Below are 19,161 nucleotides of genomic sequence, written 5' to 3' on the forward strand. Positions count from 1 at the left end.
CCACTAAGGCTTTATTTGATGATTTTCAGTGTTTATTTACTCCTGATTTTCTAACTGTTGTGTGTAGTCTATATTTTGTATAACCTGTACAGCACTGTGGTCAGCTGAGATTGTTTTGAATGTGTTATGCTGTAGAAATAAACTTTGACTTGATTTGACCTAAGACAGTGCAACCTACAAGGAAAAACACCAGCAGAAGTGGCAAAAATGAATAATAGAGGATCTATTGCTGCTTTTCTATTATGTTATAATGTCCACTCCCTAAGCCAGGATCTGGTTTCTTCCTGTTAGAAGGGAGGTTTTCCTTCCCACTGTCGCCAAATGTTTGATCTTAAGCTAAATTTAGACTTCTGCAGGAAACCTACGTCCTAGCTGGTAACCAGAAACTGCTTTAATCCCTACACCACAACCTTCCATGCCTTTAGACTTGTTGTGGTATATGTCATCCCAGCGTGTAGTTACATTTCTCAGAAGAAGCACTCAAGGTTACGTAGAAGGTTGCAGCGTAGGGTTAAAATAGGGTTCTGGTTATGGCGTCAGTTACTCTATGCCGCATTAGTATTAGTATAATTCACGTGTTATGGGGTCATCTGATTGTGTGTTTATTCTCTGTATTATTGTAGGGTCTTATCGTAGGGTCTTTACTTCACACTATAAAGGACTTTGAGGCGACTCTTACTCAACTCGATTTTCTTATTGTGATTGTATAAATAAAATTAAATTGAATTAAAAGTAATCCATATTAGCCAGTATACTGTATATATTCAATTCAATTTTATTTGTACAGCCCCAAATCACAACAACAGTCACCCCTAGGCTCTTTATATTGTACACTGTAAAAAAAAAAAAAGTAATATAAAAGTATTTTACTGTGTATTTTACAGTTTTGTACTGTTCTTCTAGATTATCATTAAATTTACATAAATAGACTGTGATTTTACATTTCAAATGTAAATTAACGTAAAATTACTGTAAATGTCATAAAACATAATTTTCTTGTTTTTTAAATGTATCTGTCTGTACATGTGCATATTTAGATTGTTAAAATACTTTCACAAATGTATCCTAATTTCACAAATATGTGTAAGTTATTTGAAAGATTGAACTGTTAAATTCAAATGTAATGCTATGGAAAAATATATAAAATAATTCCTATAAACTTTTTTTACATCAAATAATTATTATTATTGTTGCGATTTAGGGTGATCGTGGCTCAAGAGTTGGCAGTTCGCCTTGACACTCTCGGTCGTTGTGTCCTTGGGCAAGACACTTTACCTACCGCCTACTGGTGATGGCCAGAGGGGAATTGTAAAGCGCTATATCAATGCAATCCATTATTATTTAAACCAACTGTTAACTGTATATTTCTGTACATTTAAGTATTATTATTCATATTGCCACATTCATTGACCTTGTTTATGGGTAATTTCATTGTTTAATCACGTTAAAATGTTCCTAATTTAATGTTTAAAAGCACTTGAAAAAGGCAAAATCCCATGTAAAATTAGGGCAACAAACTGTATTGTCATTACTGAAAATAACCGTATTTTTATGGGAAAGTTATTTTCTGTTATTTTCTGGTATTATTTTGGCGCCCCAGCTGCTGGAATATTACTGATTTTTTAGGATTTTTTTTTTACGTTGTAAGGTAGACCCTACAATAATACATACAGAGAAAAACCCAACAATCACATAACCCCCTATGAGCAAGCACTTGACAGTGGGAAGGAAAAAGTCCCTTTTAACAGGAAGAAACCTCCAGCTGAACCAGGCTCAGGGAGGGGCGGGGCCATCTGCCATTACCAGTTGGGGTGAGAGAAGGAAGACAAGATAAAAGACATGCTGTGGAAGAGAGCCAGAGACTGATATAATATACTGTATGCATTTATGTGTCCAATCTTTCTAATTTTTCTTTCTCCCTCCCCAAAATAAACTTGCCTTGCCCAGTGGCTATGTACAGGGAGCCCTCTCTACATGACGTTGGTGAACAGAGTCCGCCCAGAAAAACGCCCAAGACCTCCAGTGATTCGCCTGTGCTCCAGAACGGCAAGAAAGATCCTCAATCCAAAACCAAAACCTCCTCCTCCTAGCGCTCAGAGACACAGGAGAGAGGAGTGGTAGACAACACGTGGACAATGGGCACCAGCGGACACCTGAACAAGTTTGTTAGGGCTACCCTCCCCCCCACATGCTGCCTGTAATACTGATCCCATAATGCACTGGTGACAAACTGGGTAAAAAGCAGAAGCAAGTCCAGGCAGAGTGGAGTTGGCCAGTGGGAGGCCCCTTTTACCTTTACAGAAGCCCATTCACACCAGCCCACCATGTTCTTATTTAATGACCTTTATGATTAGCAGAGCCTGGGATCTAAAAGCAATAACTCCGCAAAGAGGTGAAAAGTGGCCTAACATTGTACAGCATGTCACCACAGCGTGTTCAACCAGCTGGAAGGGAAAACCCCCCACACCCTCTAGACATCATCATTGAGATCCTTCCAGTCAACCAAATATCCAAACAAAGTCTTCCTGGGTTTAACACAAAGAGTGCACTGGGTAAATCTGTCCCTCTGCTGCACATGCTCCACAATTGGGTTACGTCTTTATTCCCCTATGGGGTTTAATGCTAAGGTTAGCTTGACAAAGAGTCATGCTAATGTGAGGCTGTCACACAGACCCTTTGGTTCTAAAGCCATCTGCTCACTCCACATCTTCAGCGTGTGCGTCAGCAACTTTGTGAGATAGCCTGAATATGAGTCAGTCCTATATGCGTGTGTGTGTGTGTGTTCCCTTCTTCCATTCACCTTTGCTACGATTTTATTAGTTCGTGACATGGACTCAATTTTCCACTCTGCGGCACAAGAAAGCCCCTCCCTCCTCTGCGGCTCCGTTAATGGAGTCTGGGACTGATCAGAATCTTTCGACCCTTAAACGAGGGGTCAAAAGCTCCCCCGGCACATTGCGTAACCGCATAACCCACACTCATTTATACACTTACATCTACACATGCATGTTTGTGGTTTGTGCAGCACGTGCACACACTTTAGAGCCCAGATGTCCATGAGCATCGGCCGCTGAAAACCATCTCACACCTTAACACACTTAGCAAAGTGACACGCACGCTCGTGACTGCGCCCACTAACATGACACAGTGGTGAGTGTGTGTACGGGTTCTGGGAGATGATGAGGATATCATCAGCGAAATGGGTTGGTAATGGAGCCTGGCTGTGCGGTTTGTGATTGTGCTGCAATAGCTGTTTTCACTGTGGCCGGCCATGCATTGCACAAACCCTCAAGGGCCACACACTATCTGTGCAAATCATCTTTTGTGTCACTGCACACACACAAATACACACACACATATATATAGAAATGCCAATTTTGTATTTTTTCATCATACTCTGCCATCATGTTCAGGGGGTCTGACTTGAGATTTTGACCTAATTTTGTGTGAAATAGTCAATATTCACACATACACTGATATTCCAGTGAAAGGCTAAAACTAACAGAACAACCTTTCATTGGATATAAATCACAATCAGTAATCGTTTTAATTGGATTTAATGTCAAGTGGCTGTCTTGAAACTAAAGATAAATAATATATGACAGCTGGCTACGCAGCGCTGTGAGTAAAGTAGTCTGAAAGTGTCTGCATTTTCTGAGTTTTAAGCTGTTTCACTAATTTGTCATACACTAAGAGTTATCTTGCATCCGTATGAGAATTACACTTCCCCAAATTTTCGCGCTGCATAGCATTGTTCAAATAAACCGTGTTTATTCCTTAAAGATAAAGATAAAGTTAGAAGACATTATGGAAAGCAGCTCTGGTGGAAAAAGCTCAGTTCCCCCTGAGCAATGAGGCAGCAATACTCAAAAAATAAAAAAATGCCCAAAATGCTGACTTTAAGTAATTTGATTTAATGTAAGTTTCCATCTATTATTTATTTATTTTATCATGTAAGTACAATGTAAAAGGTTCACTTTAATGGTCAAATGAAATTTAGTTGATTGATATATCTTCGGTTTATACCAAGGTGATCCTTATTTGAATAAAAACCTTTGATTTTAGAAAGATTTAAAAATTTTAATTTTAATTTTTAAACTTGTAGTTTTCAGGTATAAGTTTGGGAGTTTCAAAAGTTACATTTTCAGAGACTTTATTTGCATGTATTCCCAGATATCAGTTTGGGAAGCAGATTGTACTTTGAAAGAGTACAATTAAATGAACTATGCCACCAAATTGCATTATGGGAAATGTAGTAACTAATGATCTGTTTTGCTGGAACCAAAGTCAGGATTTCTTCAGCTTCTTCTGCACTGATTTTTCATATAAAGTTCCCATACTTCATACATAAATTAGTGTAGGGTACTCAGTTAAATTACTGTAACATTAACTAAAGAAACTAATGCCGGGGAATCATTTGTTAATGTAATTTTTAACATTTTTAGAAATGAACTCTGCAGTTTTTTGGGGGTTTGGTTTTATAGTAAATCTCTCCCAGAGAGTTTGATTTTGATGCAAAGAGGAATTCAAGCCTTCTTTACTTGTCACGTCCTTACAGTTATTATTTAGAGCTTATATACTGTGATCCCATGATATGACTGAGGCAAAAATAATTAAAGTTGTATGAGCATAGATGATGGTACAAGAATGATGGCTCTGAAAAAAGGAAACTTAAGCGTCTCACATCTTTTTGCCAGTGTTTATTTGTTAGCCTGTCCTGGTAAAGAAAATCACTAGCATATTTAATATTTCACTCCTTTCTTTCCGGAGACCTTGTTTGGTGCATTTCCATTTGTTGTTTCCATTGAACACAAAAAGCAATCATTTTTCATATCAAACTTGCTACAATATGCCAGGCAGGGTAATTGTTTCTGCCTTATGTTTATGTACTGTGGGAAGCGAGGGAGTCCTTTGTGTTCGGGAGGTAAAGGCGAGGCGAGATTGATGATCAGGGCAGAGGGAGAGAGAGAGAGAAACAAAAGAAATGAGCGAGAGAAGAAGAGAAAATTTTAGGGAGGATAATTATGATGATGAGCACAACAAAAAGAGATTTAAAAGGGAATTATGCTAAGGTGGACACTCTTGCCTGAAGACACACATTTACTAGCGCTTCTCCTTATGCGCGTAATCCTCTGCCCCCATGCAACCTGTGGTTGTAAATAATAATAGCTGATAACCCAATCAGGATGGAGGCGAGGGTGCTGAGCAATGTAATCTTCTACCTGAGAATTGAAGCAAATTGTACCTCTGCTTTCCTGAAGGAAGAAAGGAAGGAAGGAAAGAGCAATCCAGTGAATACTTAAAGGAAAGGAAGTGGTCTGAGAGAGAGGAAATAAATAAAAGAGGGGGTGAAGGATATAAAGGAAGGTGATTCAATACATATATGATTTAAAATAATATATATTTTTTAATTTATTGTACTTAAGCTACTGTTAAAACCTCACTTTCACACTGAAGACCTTAATTAAACTGTTAAATAGACATTCAGGTTGATGTGTTTGACCAGACACCCTCCCTGGATCACACGATCCAGAACACAGTGTTTGACTATTATTTGCAGAGTAATTAGTGTTTAATTAAAAGAGGCTCCCTCCTCCCAGAACTGAAGCAAGTCTGTCTGAGACTGGATTCTCTTAGATGGAGAGAGGAGTAACTCAACAAACAGAGCTTTTGTAACATCTATATTATGTATTTTAAGGGCTGGGAAATCTATGTTCCAATATTTTTTTATGTATGTCTCATGACTGTTGTTTTTGGGTTTTAAAAGGAGGTTAAGGGCTAAAGTTTTAGTTTAAATAATCTTTGTGGAAGAGTTTAAGGAGCACGGATTTCGCACAGATTATTTTTACCATATAGATAAACAAACGTTTGAAAGTGTGTTCAGACAGAGCACCACCAAAGGCATTGGTGTTACGATGATAAATGACAAACTTGGCTCGTGTGTGCAAAGTTAAGCCGCTGTAGGAGTGCTTTAATCCTGCATTCTCTCTAATGGCCAGCAGGGGGCGACTTATCTGGTTGCACGAAAACGTCAGATTCTATAAAAGCCTTTGGGACAATGACCCAAAACCTCACTCCATGACGGTCTCGTTTGCTAGTTCCAAGATTTAATCCCATGTAGAGAGAAAAAATGCTAAAGCTCAAATCAGTGGATAAGAAAAATGAAATAATCTTTTCTCAAGCATTTTACAAAACTAACTATAAAGCACTATTCTACAAACAAGTAAAAAGCATATACCAGTTAAGGGCAAGCCAGTGCATCTCTTTATGTTTATGTGAGAGCTCAGCCATTAGCTCATCTTGCCAGGAACTATGCGGTCACCCTCTATTCTAGAATACTGTTGATATTGCTACATTCATAAAGGTAATTATAAAAGTGGCTTTTTTTTTTTTTAGCCCACAGCTGTTTTCATTTGCTAAACCAGTCCTCATCTCATCAAAAAGGTGCCCCGTGTCCTGTCTGAACACACCTCTGAGGGTAAAGTGACTGTGATGAAGTCTTGATCCACATTTTTAGGTTTGTGGTCTTTTGACAGAAAACCTTCGATACAAAGCTAAAAAGAACGTAAGAAGCAATGAAAGTGGAGAGGTGTCAATATGGGAAATGTGGGGTCCTGCTAGTTTGGATCTTGTCTCGTGAGAGTGAGAATATCTTTTTTAGTCCATTTGTAATCCTTTCCTGACTCTTAAATACAGAAAATCACTGGAGGGGCCCTTTAACTTTCAAAATAAAAGCTGCATGAGAGCAAATAAGGAAAAAAATATTAAATTTTTATGGAGTAAGTGTAGGGCTGTGAACATTTTGTGTCATGCCTCATGTCATGTCATACAGTGACTTTAAAGCCAAACTTTTGTTAAACCAGTCCATCTTTGTCACTTCACTGACCCCACGTCAGTCAACACTGACATCTAGTGAATGATGGATTCAAAGCTAACTAAACTTCGGTGTGTTTTGCATGTGTGTGTGTGTCGATTCAGCAATTAAATGCAATCCATTAGAAATGATCCATCAGCCACTTAAAGCTGGATCAGACATCTGAGTGTCCCACTGTAAAATATGTAGACACGTTTGATTTTTATCCGACTGTTATTTAAATACTAGGTGCAGCCTGATTACTGATGTTAGTACCCATAATTTTTAAGTAACAACTCAGATTTCCAGTTAATAATATCATCGTCATTATTGTGATTTTTTTAAGCTCAACTGAGAAGTAATCAGATTAATCCTGGAAGGTTTTATCTGTTATTTTTAGTCTATTTCAAGCTATGGTGGTGATCTTAAAGAGGATGTTGCTTTGTTTGCAGTCTTATTGATTTTACTTTTGCGGTGGCAGAAAAGTAGAATTACTAAATCATTTATAGCGGGTGGAAGGTTTGTGTGGCCACACGTGTTTGCACCGGTTTGTGTGTGTGTGTTTTATGCTGTGTTCGTACACACCTTCTTTTCCCTCCGTCTCTGTCCTGCGAGTCTTTTGTGAAGCCTGAAATCAGCCTGTCCGCTCTCAGCCTTCAGGCTTCACTTCAAACGACTCTGCGTAAATTACAGGATGTAAAGTTTGCCATTTCTCTCGGCGGCCGTCTCTCTGAGCACATGTTTGATTAGTGGACACCCCACTCCCCTCCCGTGGCTGAATTTACTGCTTTTAACTGGCTGATGAATGTCTCCGGATTCAGCTCTAAGCGTTAAATATTGGCCCTTTGGTGAGCTCGGCGTCACTGCTTCTTTATATATGAAAGGGATGGGGAAGGTGTGCCAGCTTGCGCCTAGATATCGAAGGGAGCTAAATGATGTCTATCTGATGCAGCTGCACCCTTCACACACACACACACACACACATACGCACACACCTCTCCCCCCAGGGACTCCCTTCCCTCCCATTTCTCCCGAGTCAGGGCCCTCCCTGCTTACTGAGCGAATTACAACTGCAGTGAGAGTGAGAGGGTCATCTGGGGTTGTGAAGGACTCAGAGAGAAAGAGAGAGGCATGTGTCACATACTGTAGAGTGGCTACCTCGCGCCTCAAAGCCTCTCTTTGAAGTTCCATTTCCTCTCGGCGAGCCTTTTTTGCATACAGCTAATATGATTTCCCTTTGACCTGGAGGCAGCGCGTTTGTGTGTGTGTGTGTGTGCAGATATCCCACCTGCCAATTCTGGTAATCGTATGTAATGTTTGTGTAGCTGTTACTGAATATTTCTGTGTGTCCTTTATGTGTATCCAAGCAGAGAGAGAATAAAGTAAAGAGAGTGAGAGAGAATAAATCAAGAGGCCAAATCAATAAGCATGAGTCCTTGGGCAGAAAGCAATAAACTCTTATTAACAAGGTGCAGCCACATTATCTGGGAGGGTGTGGAAAAAAGGGGAGAAATATTGATATAGAGAAAACAACTGCGTGTTTTATTAGAGCTTTTATTTTTCTAACACTTTGCCCTCTTTTGTGTGTGTGTGTGTGTGTGTGTGTGTGTGTGTGTGTGTGTGTGTGTGTGTGTGTGAGCTAGCAGAGCTGTTTAAGCGTGCGTGCGTGCGTGCATTACTTCGAGGTGGAGTCCCCTCACCACATCTGCAATGCAGCAGAAAACACAAAAAAAAGAGAAAGGGAGGAAGAGAGAGACTCACGTGCTCTGACAAAAGAGTGACGCCTTCCTCGGGTGTTTTTTTTTAATGAAAAAAAAAAAAGCTTTTAAATTTGAGAGCTGGAGTATTCAATGTCACACCCTGAGAAGCATTAATGAAACTTCAGCTATAAAAGTTTTGCATTTTTGTTGTTGCTTTTTTTTCTTTTTTTTTAAAGGCACACCCCACGATCTCTGAACACATCTGCATTGCACACACACACACACACACACACACACACACACACACACACACACACACACACACACACACACACACACACACACACAAAACCCCCTGCATAGCCAGCGCAGATGTGGCTAAATCGGGTGACCTTTACAAGCAGATCATGGAAGGACTTCACCTCTTACAAGCTAATGCACCATCCACGCTTTAGTGGTGACTTTACTCTGTAGTGTTTCTTTACCCGTTTTCTAAAGTGTCATTTGTCAATCTAAGTACTTTGGGTGACTCTCGTGGAATTACTGTGATTTATAATGATATGATGTGAGGTCACATGTGATCCACGTAACTCCTGGTTAGTCACATTCACGTGTGTTTGCTGATTTGATGTGGTTTTGTTGCTGTTTAAATACATATCTGTGTCTTTTACTCTCATGTTGTGGAACTAAAAAGCTAGATCTGTAAAGAATGAGAATTGTGGGGTTTCAAACCCTCTCCTTCCGATCCCCCAGAATCCACCTGTCTGTCACGTACCGCCTGACTGACCAACCTCTGACCTTCACTGTCATCTGTCCTTCAAACATGCACACGGACACATTTCACGTGTGTGTGTCTGCTTGTGTCTGTGTGTTATTCTCTGATCAATCTGTCACTCGTTTTTTTTCCGTTCTGTTGGTTTTTATGGACGATCCAACTTATTGTGAGTCTTCCAGAAAGAATTTTAAGGAAATCATCTTAACATTATTTTAATGTTAGACATATTCTTGTCTTCCAAATGCAAAAAGAGTGCTTCAGTCTTCCAGCTATCAAAGCCACAATGACACTATTTTTGTATTCAAAATGGGGCAAAAAATATATCTATATATCTCTCTATATAAATATATACACGCAAATGTGGTTGGGGTGCAGTAACTCCCCCTGTTGCTGGCAAGGTGGAACAACACAACATTGAAACACCATCCAAACCCATGGATCGCTTGGAGGAAGGAGCTGAAAAGGACTACAGAGAGCCCTGGGAGTTCGGAGACTCAGACTTGTGGGCTGAGATGGAGGATCACAGATGGGCTTGACTACAAGCATGCATGCGCCAATCATTTACTGGACACCTTCAAAGAAACAATCCTTCCCCAATATTTACTCTTTGACACCCTTTAACCCCTTGACCCTCCCCCTCTTCAACACTTCTACTATCCCAAACTCTTCTCTCTGCATTTGCTATATGATCTGTATTTATTTCTATAATAACTTACCCAAAGTCAAAGGAGACATATTATTGGATATAATTGAATAAAACAAACTAATATATTTGTATGATTGTAACACTGGTCTCTGGAGTTTTTTTCTCTTTTTAATCAGGTCTTCTGTATCATTACATTTGCTTATTAGCTCTATGTTTGATTTATTAAAAAAACATCTAAATATCTACATACATATACATTCAATACATGCAAACCAAGTCAATTTAATGTCCATTTAATGAGCAAGAAGATACTTTTGGATGTGCCCTTATTTCCCAAAGTGAGACTGCAGCAGATGGCTCCACTACAGTTTACAATATGATATAGTATGGAAGATGGATGTAAATGCCCCCTGGTTATGTAATCCACACGTTAAAACCTCAATATTAGCCATTTTTGGGAGCTAAATGTTACCATATTTGATGGAAGAGTAGAGTGTGAATTTATCAGCTTGGTTAGGAAGCTGTCTTCATAAACTCTAACACTCACAGTCACAGCCAGTCGAAGTAATAGACTAATAAAACACAAGAAGAACTCGGAAAGCACAAACCTCTGCCAAGGTAATACTTACTTTTATGGGAACAACATTTTATTTATGTAAATTTATTTTGTTGCTTTTAAAAATACTTTAAAATTTCAGTGCTGTAAAAATCAGATAAAAGGAGCATGACAAACTGTTACTTTGATTCCACAGACATTCTGTAGGAGTAGTAATGGATAACATGAATAACTTGCGCTTGTTAAATATTATTCTAAAATATATTTCTAACTAACTGGGCACTCTTTCTTTTGACAATACTTTCTTTAAAGATATAAAGCATTTTGGGTTCAGCTTGAAAGAAAGCCAGATTTAAAACGCACAAGTGAGATCAAATGTGATATGATTTTTTTAATCTTTATGCAGCATATGTTGATAATACACACTACAGTTATTAAGACGCTAGCTATAGGTTATAAGGCTTTTTGTCTGTTTTTGACCAATACATCATTGCTTTGGATGACCTTAGTGGATGTAAGCCAAATTTTAATGGACTGTTAACTAGAGATGGCACGATACCACTTTTTTATGTCCGATACCGATACCGATATCATAAATTTGGATATCTGCCGATACCGATATGAATCCGATATAGTGTTTTTTAATCAACAAAACTGTTTTTTAAAATATCTTGCTGCATTTTGCAAGTCTGCAAGTTCATACTCAAGTTTAAAACAACAACTACACTAAAGCTATTCTGTTATACCTGTATACAAAAAAAATATTTCATAGTTCAGCAATACTGATCAATCTAATAAACTTAGACCTACACCATCCTCCCTATTCTGGTATTTTAAAGAGTACTTAGCGTAAATATTAAGCAACCTAACTAATAGGGTTCCAACTCCCAGCAACAACAAACATAAATAAATAAAAAATAAGGAACCACCCCTCACGCGCCACCTCATGATGCTTAATCGACGTAATCAACATTAATTTGATGCAGTGTGAAAAAAAATGCACAGAAATCAATTATTTTTCAAGAAATATTAAATAGATTCAACATCTTTCTTCAACAAAATTGCAGACTGCACAGATGGTACCTTCCCAAAGTAAAAAGTACTATAGCTTACTAGGGTATATATTAGACTTAATAGTCACTATATACAGTAATTGACTTCTATTCATTTTACATCAAATTAAAACTTTGGGTGTCAGATAATTATTTATTAAAAGCTCGACATTTTAAATGAGAATAAGAAAGAAAAGTATGTCTTTGTGCCCCCTTTTCCCTGTTCATGCCCTATCGGCCCCCCTGGCTAAACTTTGCTAGATCCGCCCCTGCACAGTTACCAGCCGTCAGCTACGTAGAAAAAGATCCTGGTGTAGAAAGTAATATTAAATACATTCTAACAACAGCTTATCAAGCTTAAACGTTCTGCTGTTGTTCAGCCGCTGGTTTCCTCTTTCTGGTGCAAAGTGGACCAAAAACAAACAAGAGACAGGGACTCGCGACAGAAAAGCCGATCAGCTGATCATTTAAGCAGTTTCACGATTGAAGTAGCAGCCGGAGAGCGAGAGGCAGTCGCTTGTTAAGCTTAACGTGGGAATGCTTTACAAACATTCAGAGATGGACTTACACACTTGCTTTACTTCTCTCGGGGATAACTTTGTCGGAGATGAAATGCCAGGTTGCTAGCGAAGCTCCAAATGCTATCCAGACCACCGACAGGTCCCGCATGCCACAGCTGCTCTATCACGTGATGCATACTGCTCCGACTGCTAACGTTCTGAGGTGAGTTACGGCGTGTTGCAAGTTTTGCGAGGTGCTTTCGTGATATTTAATGGATCGGATTACATTTTTTATTTTTCTCCGATATCCGATCCAGTAATTTAGGTCAGTATCGGACCGATACCGATACGTAATATCGGATCGGTCCATCTCTACTGTTAACATGACCCTACTCTAGACCCCTAAAAAGTTTCATCATAATTTATTCAACACTTTTCAGGCTATGGTATTTACAAACAGAATAATGAGACACATCAAATGCTACCAAAGAACATGACCTCCTTGGCAGAGGTAACTAGAATTTCACTCGAGCACAGAAAGTAAGTAGCAAAAAGATCTGCATTGGCTTCATTTTTCTTCTTCAAAGGTTGCAGCTTAGCTTCAACATGCCAAGAAAATCACATCGTGTACTTTGTTTGCACTGTAAAAAATTTCCAATGTTTTTACAGTGCACTTTTAGTTGACCTTGGTTGGCAGTTGGCAGACTTTTATTTTGAAACTCTAAGAAAATGCAAAAATTGAAAGGATAAAACAAGATAAAAAGAAAATGATTAAATTGATGCTTTTTAATATACATACAGATGAACAAAAAGGAGGAAAGTTGACACTTTCAGTGAATAAACTATAATGACTTCCCCAAACATTTAGAATAAAGTTACACAACACAGGTTAACACATAATCTCTTTTTACTCATATTTGTAGATAAACAATCAATGTAATTTAGCTTAACTACTTCAGAATTAAATAATCATCTCTCATGAAGTCCTAGTTTGAGTTACTGCCAAAAAAAGCTTTATGCACTCTCCCCTGACCGGTGACGTGATGTGTGACTTGACACCGGGCGCTAGCTGTTAATAGTTAGCTTCTATGGTAATTAAATTGGCAGCAGGCCAAATGGCAGTGACAGTGTGTCATAAATTATGGTGGCGTGGATGGTCGACGAATGTGTGCAAGAGCAGTTTGGCATGAAGAGATGAGAGGAGGGACATAAAGACGGGGATGTAGATGTTTTACTGCAGGGGCAAATCAGAAAATACAGCAGTGTCTGGAGTGTTTCATCAACTTGACTTTATACTGAGAGAATAACAGCTGCTAACGTCTGGTCTGTTGGTTCTGCATGTGTCCTGTAGAACCAAAACATACATCAGAACTGAATGCACAAAAAGTTTAAATACAGTTTAAATAGGATCATTTAACCCCTCAGTTGGGCAAATAGGTTAAGCAATTAAAGGAAGTGATCGCAGCATGTGGGTGTAGGCAAGAGGAAGCTGGGGAAGAAGACTCAGCTGGAGGTAATGTCTCAGTGACATATTACAAAATAGGATTTTAGGTCAAAGGGTCATGAGATTAGAAAAAGAAAAGAGAAAGTCATTAAATAGATCAAATGAGCTGATAGTGAAAACTCTTGAGAACAAGAAGTTATTATTATTAAGATGGCAGCTGCCAGCGTGTTTTTGCATTCAAGAGTTTTGGAGCTGAGGAGAGCACTTACTGAAACAGCTTTCAAATCCAAATGTTTTCCAATTAATGTCTGATATACTCCAGGATTTTAGCATCTCAACAGTTTTGGGCCTAATATTTTAATTTCATAAAGCACTACATGTTTTTTGTTAGGTGACAGGTCTGGTCAGCAGGCAGCTTAGTTTAGCACCTATTTCATCTTTATATAATAATACATGCAGAATGCGGTTTGACATTGTGTTTCATCGTGTCACCTTTGGACTGGATGTTGCTCTAAAACCTGTAAATATTGTTTAATATGAACCTTACAGGTACAAACGTTATCCATGCCATTTGGACTGATAATAACCTGATTGTTCCCTTTCCAAAAAAAATAATTTTAAATTATTATCCAATAGTCAGATTATTTCAGATTATTTGAGGCCCATGCAATTTTGGACCTTGTTTATGTATGTTTTTTGTTCCTCTGAATTATAGAGTTTTATCTTATAATGTGGCTACAGAACTGGCTTCATGGTTTTCTGAAGCAGAAAGCCAAAACAGCTGAACTGTCATTCTGTCAACTATCATTTCATAGGTTTTCTTTTTTCCCCCAAAAATTCTCAGAATCTCTTTTAGCTTCACAGTTACATAAACAGCAATCTAACTTTTTGGGGAGGGTTTTGGAAGAGGAAATATACCAGAAAAAATTATACAATTTTTTTGCATATAAAACCTCACAAGAATTTCTGCCAGTTTGATGCTTGTGTGTATCCCCAACCCCTTCACCAAAGCCCCACCCCTTCCTGGAGGTAATTGGAGTACACAGCAGCTGGCATGGCTGCCTGACTGACAGACAACAACAGTACAAACTGAGTACTGACCAAGTCAAAGTTTAGCTGTAGAGTTCCAGTGAGCTGAACTGGTAAAGAAAGCTAAGCAGGGAAGAAGTTTGATTCACTCATTCAAGATCTATTTCCGGGGAGGACAAGAGTTTGGTTTTGGGCCTCATCATGAAAAGCCTGGATCTGTTCCTGCTGGCATGTTGCTTATACAGCCTGAGCACATTGGGAGGTAAGTACAGGCTGACACAGTATACTCATGTAACAAAGCGTTAGTTGTCATGCAAGGCCAACATGAATACTCGTGTAGTATCTAATGTACAATAAGATCATAGAATGGAAAGTACCAGAAAAGAACAAATTCATAATAGAAAACTTTACAGTAATACTTGAGAATATGATTTCTCTGACACGATGTCAGTTCCTATTGGAATACTGTACAATAAAAATGTTTTATTAGCACGTTTCGACGTAGGCTAGACATTAATACAGGCCCAGCCGTTTATGTGTTTTCTTCTGCTCATGTTTCTTTAGCTTATCAATCTGGTTTGAGTGTTTAATGTCTTTTCCCATGGGCTAATTTAGAAAATGGCAGAAATGTGTAAAGAGCACAGAAAAAGCACAGAAACATGGTCATTAAACATAAAAATGAGAACCTTCAGTGGCTCTGTGAGGCTGTACCTCTTTGATCTGTTAACATTAGCATGCTAGCATTTGAAAAGCAGACAATATAAAAGATGGATGTGGCTATTGTGATGTCGCTCACTGGTTTCTGAAGTCCCAATTTGAAACATTGAGCTAAACATTACTTCCCTCTTGGTTGCAATAAATGTTAAAAGATGTAAGAGTTTATTTCCAGATTGACAACAGGAGGAGGCTAGTCTTTGGTTGATTGGTGAGGGAAGAAAACTGTGAGAAGTGTTGTGGAGCAGCATGTAATGGAATGTACTCAGATAGCAACAAACGTTTGCAAACCTCTTTGGGCCACAACAAGTCGTGAATGACGGCATTGGCTCATCGGGTAAGTCTGACTGCCTTTAGTCACAGGGTTACCTTTGGTGGGTCACATGCAGGTACTGTTGCAGGTATGTTGTAGCTTTTGGGCCACATTACACTTCTTGTAGCCCATGTTAGGTCCCTTCAAGAACTTTGGCTCATACGAGTTTACCATTACTGTACAGTAATCGTGCTGTGCGTTCTGGAAGTAGCCCTAATTAGGCCAAGACGTGTCTGCTATTGAGACAAGTGACAAACTTATTTCATTAGCAGACAGGAGCTGATGTACAGCTAAAGTTGATGAGTTTAGAGGATCGAGGTGCGGCATCCACACGAGCTCCAGAGTGACAAACGTGGCATACAGGGACAGTTAAGCACAGGGATTATATCACGTAGGGAGCCATGACAGATTTATGATATGTACCTCTCATTCAAATTGCATCTCATAGCATCAACAAACTAATAAAACTCACTAATGAATTTATGCCGAAGACATTTTTGAAAGATAACAAGAAATGATGAAATAGCGAAACAAAATACCTGTAACACAATGGCAGATTTCATCTTTAAGGACTTGTGTTCACAGCAGTTATAAACTAAAGAAAATACGATCAGAGACACGACAGTCGCAGAGAATCACAGCCAGTTAAGTTGAACACATTTCTTCAGAGAAATCAATAACTTCATTTTTTCATACAACTTATTTGGTAAGTTGCCCGGTGGTTACTGGACAGTGCGCTCAAACCACTCTGAGAAGGATGTAGTGTATACTGAACTTTATTGCAGTCAGTTTCAATTTTAAACCATGTTTATCACTGCTGAGCCACTACTCACTCGGTGAGTTTATGAGAAAAAAGCTGAATAACTGGGTCTTTTCAAGCAGATACTCACATATTCTCTCCATAAAAGAAAAATATAGTACAAAATCTTTTTAATTTTAACTGGTTATACAACCATCCAGTATTTTAGTTTTAGCTAATTCTTTAGTCAGTCTTGTTATTTACCAAGTGATCTCAGCTGGGTAGTGAGATAAAAAATGCTAAATTCTGGCCTTCGATAGTCACCTCCCGTTCCATCAGCAGCCATGCTTCCTTGTGCCTAGCTAATGGGGTGCCTTGCTGGGTGATCGTCATCATTTATTCCTGTCAGGTCAGATCCTGCTGGGGCCACAGCAATGCCAGACGTGATGAATGCTGCGTCACAAGAGCTGCTGATTATAAATGCTTCTAACCTTCCAACACCAAGGAGGAAAATGTTGCAAGTAAATCAGGGATTACGCATGAAAATGCAATGGAATGCAAGTGTTTGAGTAGGTTTGCGATTATGCAGACCTGAAGCGAAACATTTAGCATTGATATAAAAACAGGACCTTAGAACCTCAGGAACTTATTTGAAATACATGTCTTTTACTTGTTTTAATTAGAGAAAATAATGTGGGAATGCACTACTACTACTTCACATGGTAAGCCAATCCATCTGTCAATCCTGAATTCCACTTAAAGCAGTCTATCCACATCCAATAGCAGTACAGCTTTTCTGACTGAAAGGTCTGACTGATTGATTCTGGACTTGAAGGTGGTAATTGTCATCTAGTCACTTTTTTGGGGGGGGGTCATTGGTCAGTGAAGTCAACAGCATAGCATAATTTGCAAAAAGCAGAAAGACATAGAGCTGACCTTTCACCCCTTGGCTGGACCTAGGAAATTGGTCTGTAAAAGCAGTTAACAGAATTTTTGGTATTAAACAATCAGGAACTTTACATTGAAACATTATAGTAATCATCAAAATGAATAATCAATCATTTTTTTTTATCAAACATCCACTTGTTGCACACTATTGACTTCGGTATTGAGACAGTTGTCGATTGATTATATTTTGATGCACAGCACAGCTTGCTCGGCGACACAGTGTCACCAGTGTGTATCTAGTGAGTGAACTCCTTTATTAATTCAGTGCATCAATGCAGTCAGCAGCTGCTGAGGCTTTTGGAGGGACATATCTAGCTAAATCTGAGTGAATGACTAGCAATTATTAAAGGCCTTCAGTTTGAAGCCTGCCATCACAACTGACCTCTGTCAATGTGTATTACAGGTGCAACTGAATCAGAGAATACTCTGATGAAGAGCCTCTTTTCCAAATACAACCTTAAGGTCCGACCAGCTCGTACCCCTGAAGAGAGGGTGGTGGTTCGCGTGGGCATGATCCTCACATCCTTCGTCGGACTGGTGAGGCCCAAAACCCCAACACAAAAGTACACACAGTAAACAGCAGGTCACTGCAGATTTAAAAAAAATCTAAATTCTAGCATAGTAGAATAAATTTAAACAAGGGCTGATTCTAATGGATTATAAGCCAGGTCTCCATCGACCCCTTTCGAGAACCCAGGACTGACTGTAACCCAGCATGATGTAACAGAAGTTTCGACCAGTTTAATGCTGATTCCCATCACCAAAATGTTTGCCATTAGCTGACAATTCACAAGAACAGTCGCCTTAAGGTGCTTTATATTGTAAGGTAAAGACCCTACAGCATTTGGGAGAAAACATCAACAAACTATGACTGCCTATGAACATCTGCTGGTCAGAAAAAACTCCCTTTTAACAGGAAGAAACCACTCCCAACCACCTGTCCTTTAAGTAAGACTGCAGTCTGAACAAAATGAAGAGAGCAAAGCACTCCGTTGGCTAATACGTTATGAGGTCATGAAGATACAATGGAGCTTAATTATTTAAGGAACTATATATGAGAAGGATTTTACTTCTAGTCTGGATTTAGCAGAAATCCAGTGAAGAGAAGTTAATACTACTAGACGCTGTTACTGCTCTTTATGCAGTGTTCTGAATCGACTGACGGCTTTTCAGAGAGCTTGTAGAACAGCCTAATCATAAAGAACTGAAACTGTCTAGCCTAGAAGCTACATTCCTTTAATATCTTTTCCAAGATCTGAAAAGATGAATCTGTCATAATCGGACACATCAAAGTCTGTGACCATGCTACAGTAACTTCATGCTGGAACTCTTAGCCAGAGAGACGATGGTTTTTCTGTGGCTTTGCCTCTGAAATGTAAATGTAAAGCTTATCTTCCATATTCTCCACCATGAATGAATCCCAGTGCCATCTGAATTTAAATTCACAACCAGATGGCAAAAATGAGTACTACTACTGAGGTGTAGTGAAGTACTATAGTTTTATTCATTCATGCTGGGAAATAGTGTTTAGTGGCATGCACTGATTGGGCTGCTGCCTGTGTGACTGCATTAAAGGATAAGCCGTACACACACACACTCACACACGGTCACTTTATGAGCTTTTTATTTTCCCCTTTACTCTCTTCTCCTAGGCAATCAAAAACCAACACACATAGTGCATCCACACACCCACACTCCTTACACCTCCACTCAAGGTCACGCTCTCTCTTCCTCTCTCGTCACGTGGATCATCTTAAGCTGTGGAGTTGACCTGTCCTGAAAACTAACCCACTTGGATTCTTAGTTTGACAAGTAACTAGTCCAGCTGGGTAACTGCAGAGTTATTATTAACACTGGGCCTGATGGGTATTGATATGCAGGCAATGACATGT

At 39.0% G+C, this 19,161-nt stretch overlaps 2 protein-coding genes across 2 annotated transcripts in view; both read left to right on the forward strand.

Annotated features, from left to right (window-relative positions):
• The window catches only part of fgf11a (fibroblast growth factor 11a), a 116,374-nt gene extending 106,260 nt beyond the window's left edge, over positions 1 to 10,114 (forward strand). The window contains exon 6 of the mRNA XM_085267337.1: positions 1,948 to 10,114. Within this exon, the coding sequence (XP_085123463.1) occupies positions 1,948 to 2,090 (143 nt within the window). The 3' untranslated portion in view covers positions 2,091 to 10,114. The remainder of the gene's footprint in view (positions 1 to 1,947) is intronic.
• Positions 10,115 to 14,588: 4,474 nt separating this feature from the next.
• The window catches only part of chrnb1 (cholinergic receptor, nicotinic, beta 1 (muscle)), a 28,223-nt gene continuing 23,650 nt past the window's right edge, over positions 14,589 to 19,161 (forward strand). The window contains exons 1-2 of the mRNA XM_085267338.1: positions 14,589 to 14,817; positions 17,673 to 17,806. Coding sequence (XP_085123464.1) covers positions 14,757 to 14,817; positions 17,673 to 17,806 — 195 coding nt within the window. The 5' untranslated portion in view covers positions 14,589 to 14,756. The remainder of the gene's footprint in view (positions 14,818 to 17,672; positions 17,807 to 19,161) is intronic.

Source organism: Mchenga conophoros, linkage group LG3, assembly GCF_057382185.1.
Source record: "Mchenga conophoros isolate Kocher_MC1m ecotype Shallow Benthic linkage group LG3, M_conophoros_male_GT1.1, whole genome shotgun sequence".
NCBI classification, from domain to species: domain Eukaryota; kingdom Metazoa; phylum Chordata; class Actinopteri; order Cichliformes; family Cichlidae; genus Mchenga; species Mchenga conophoros.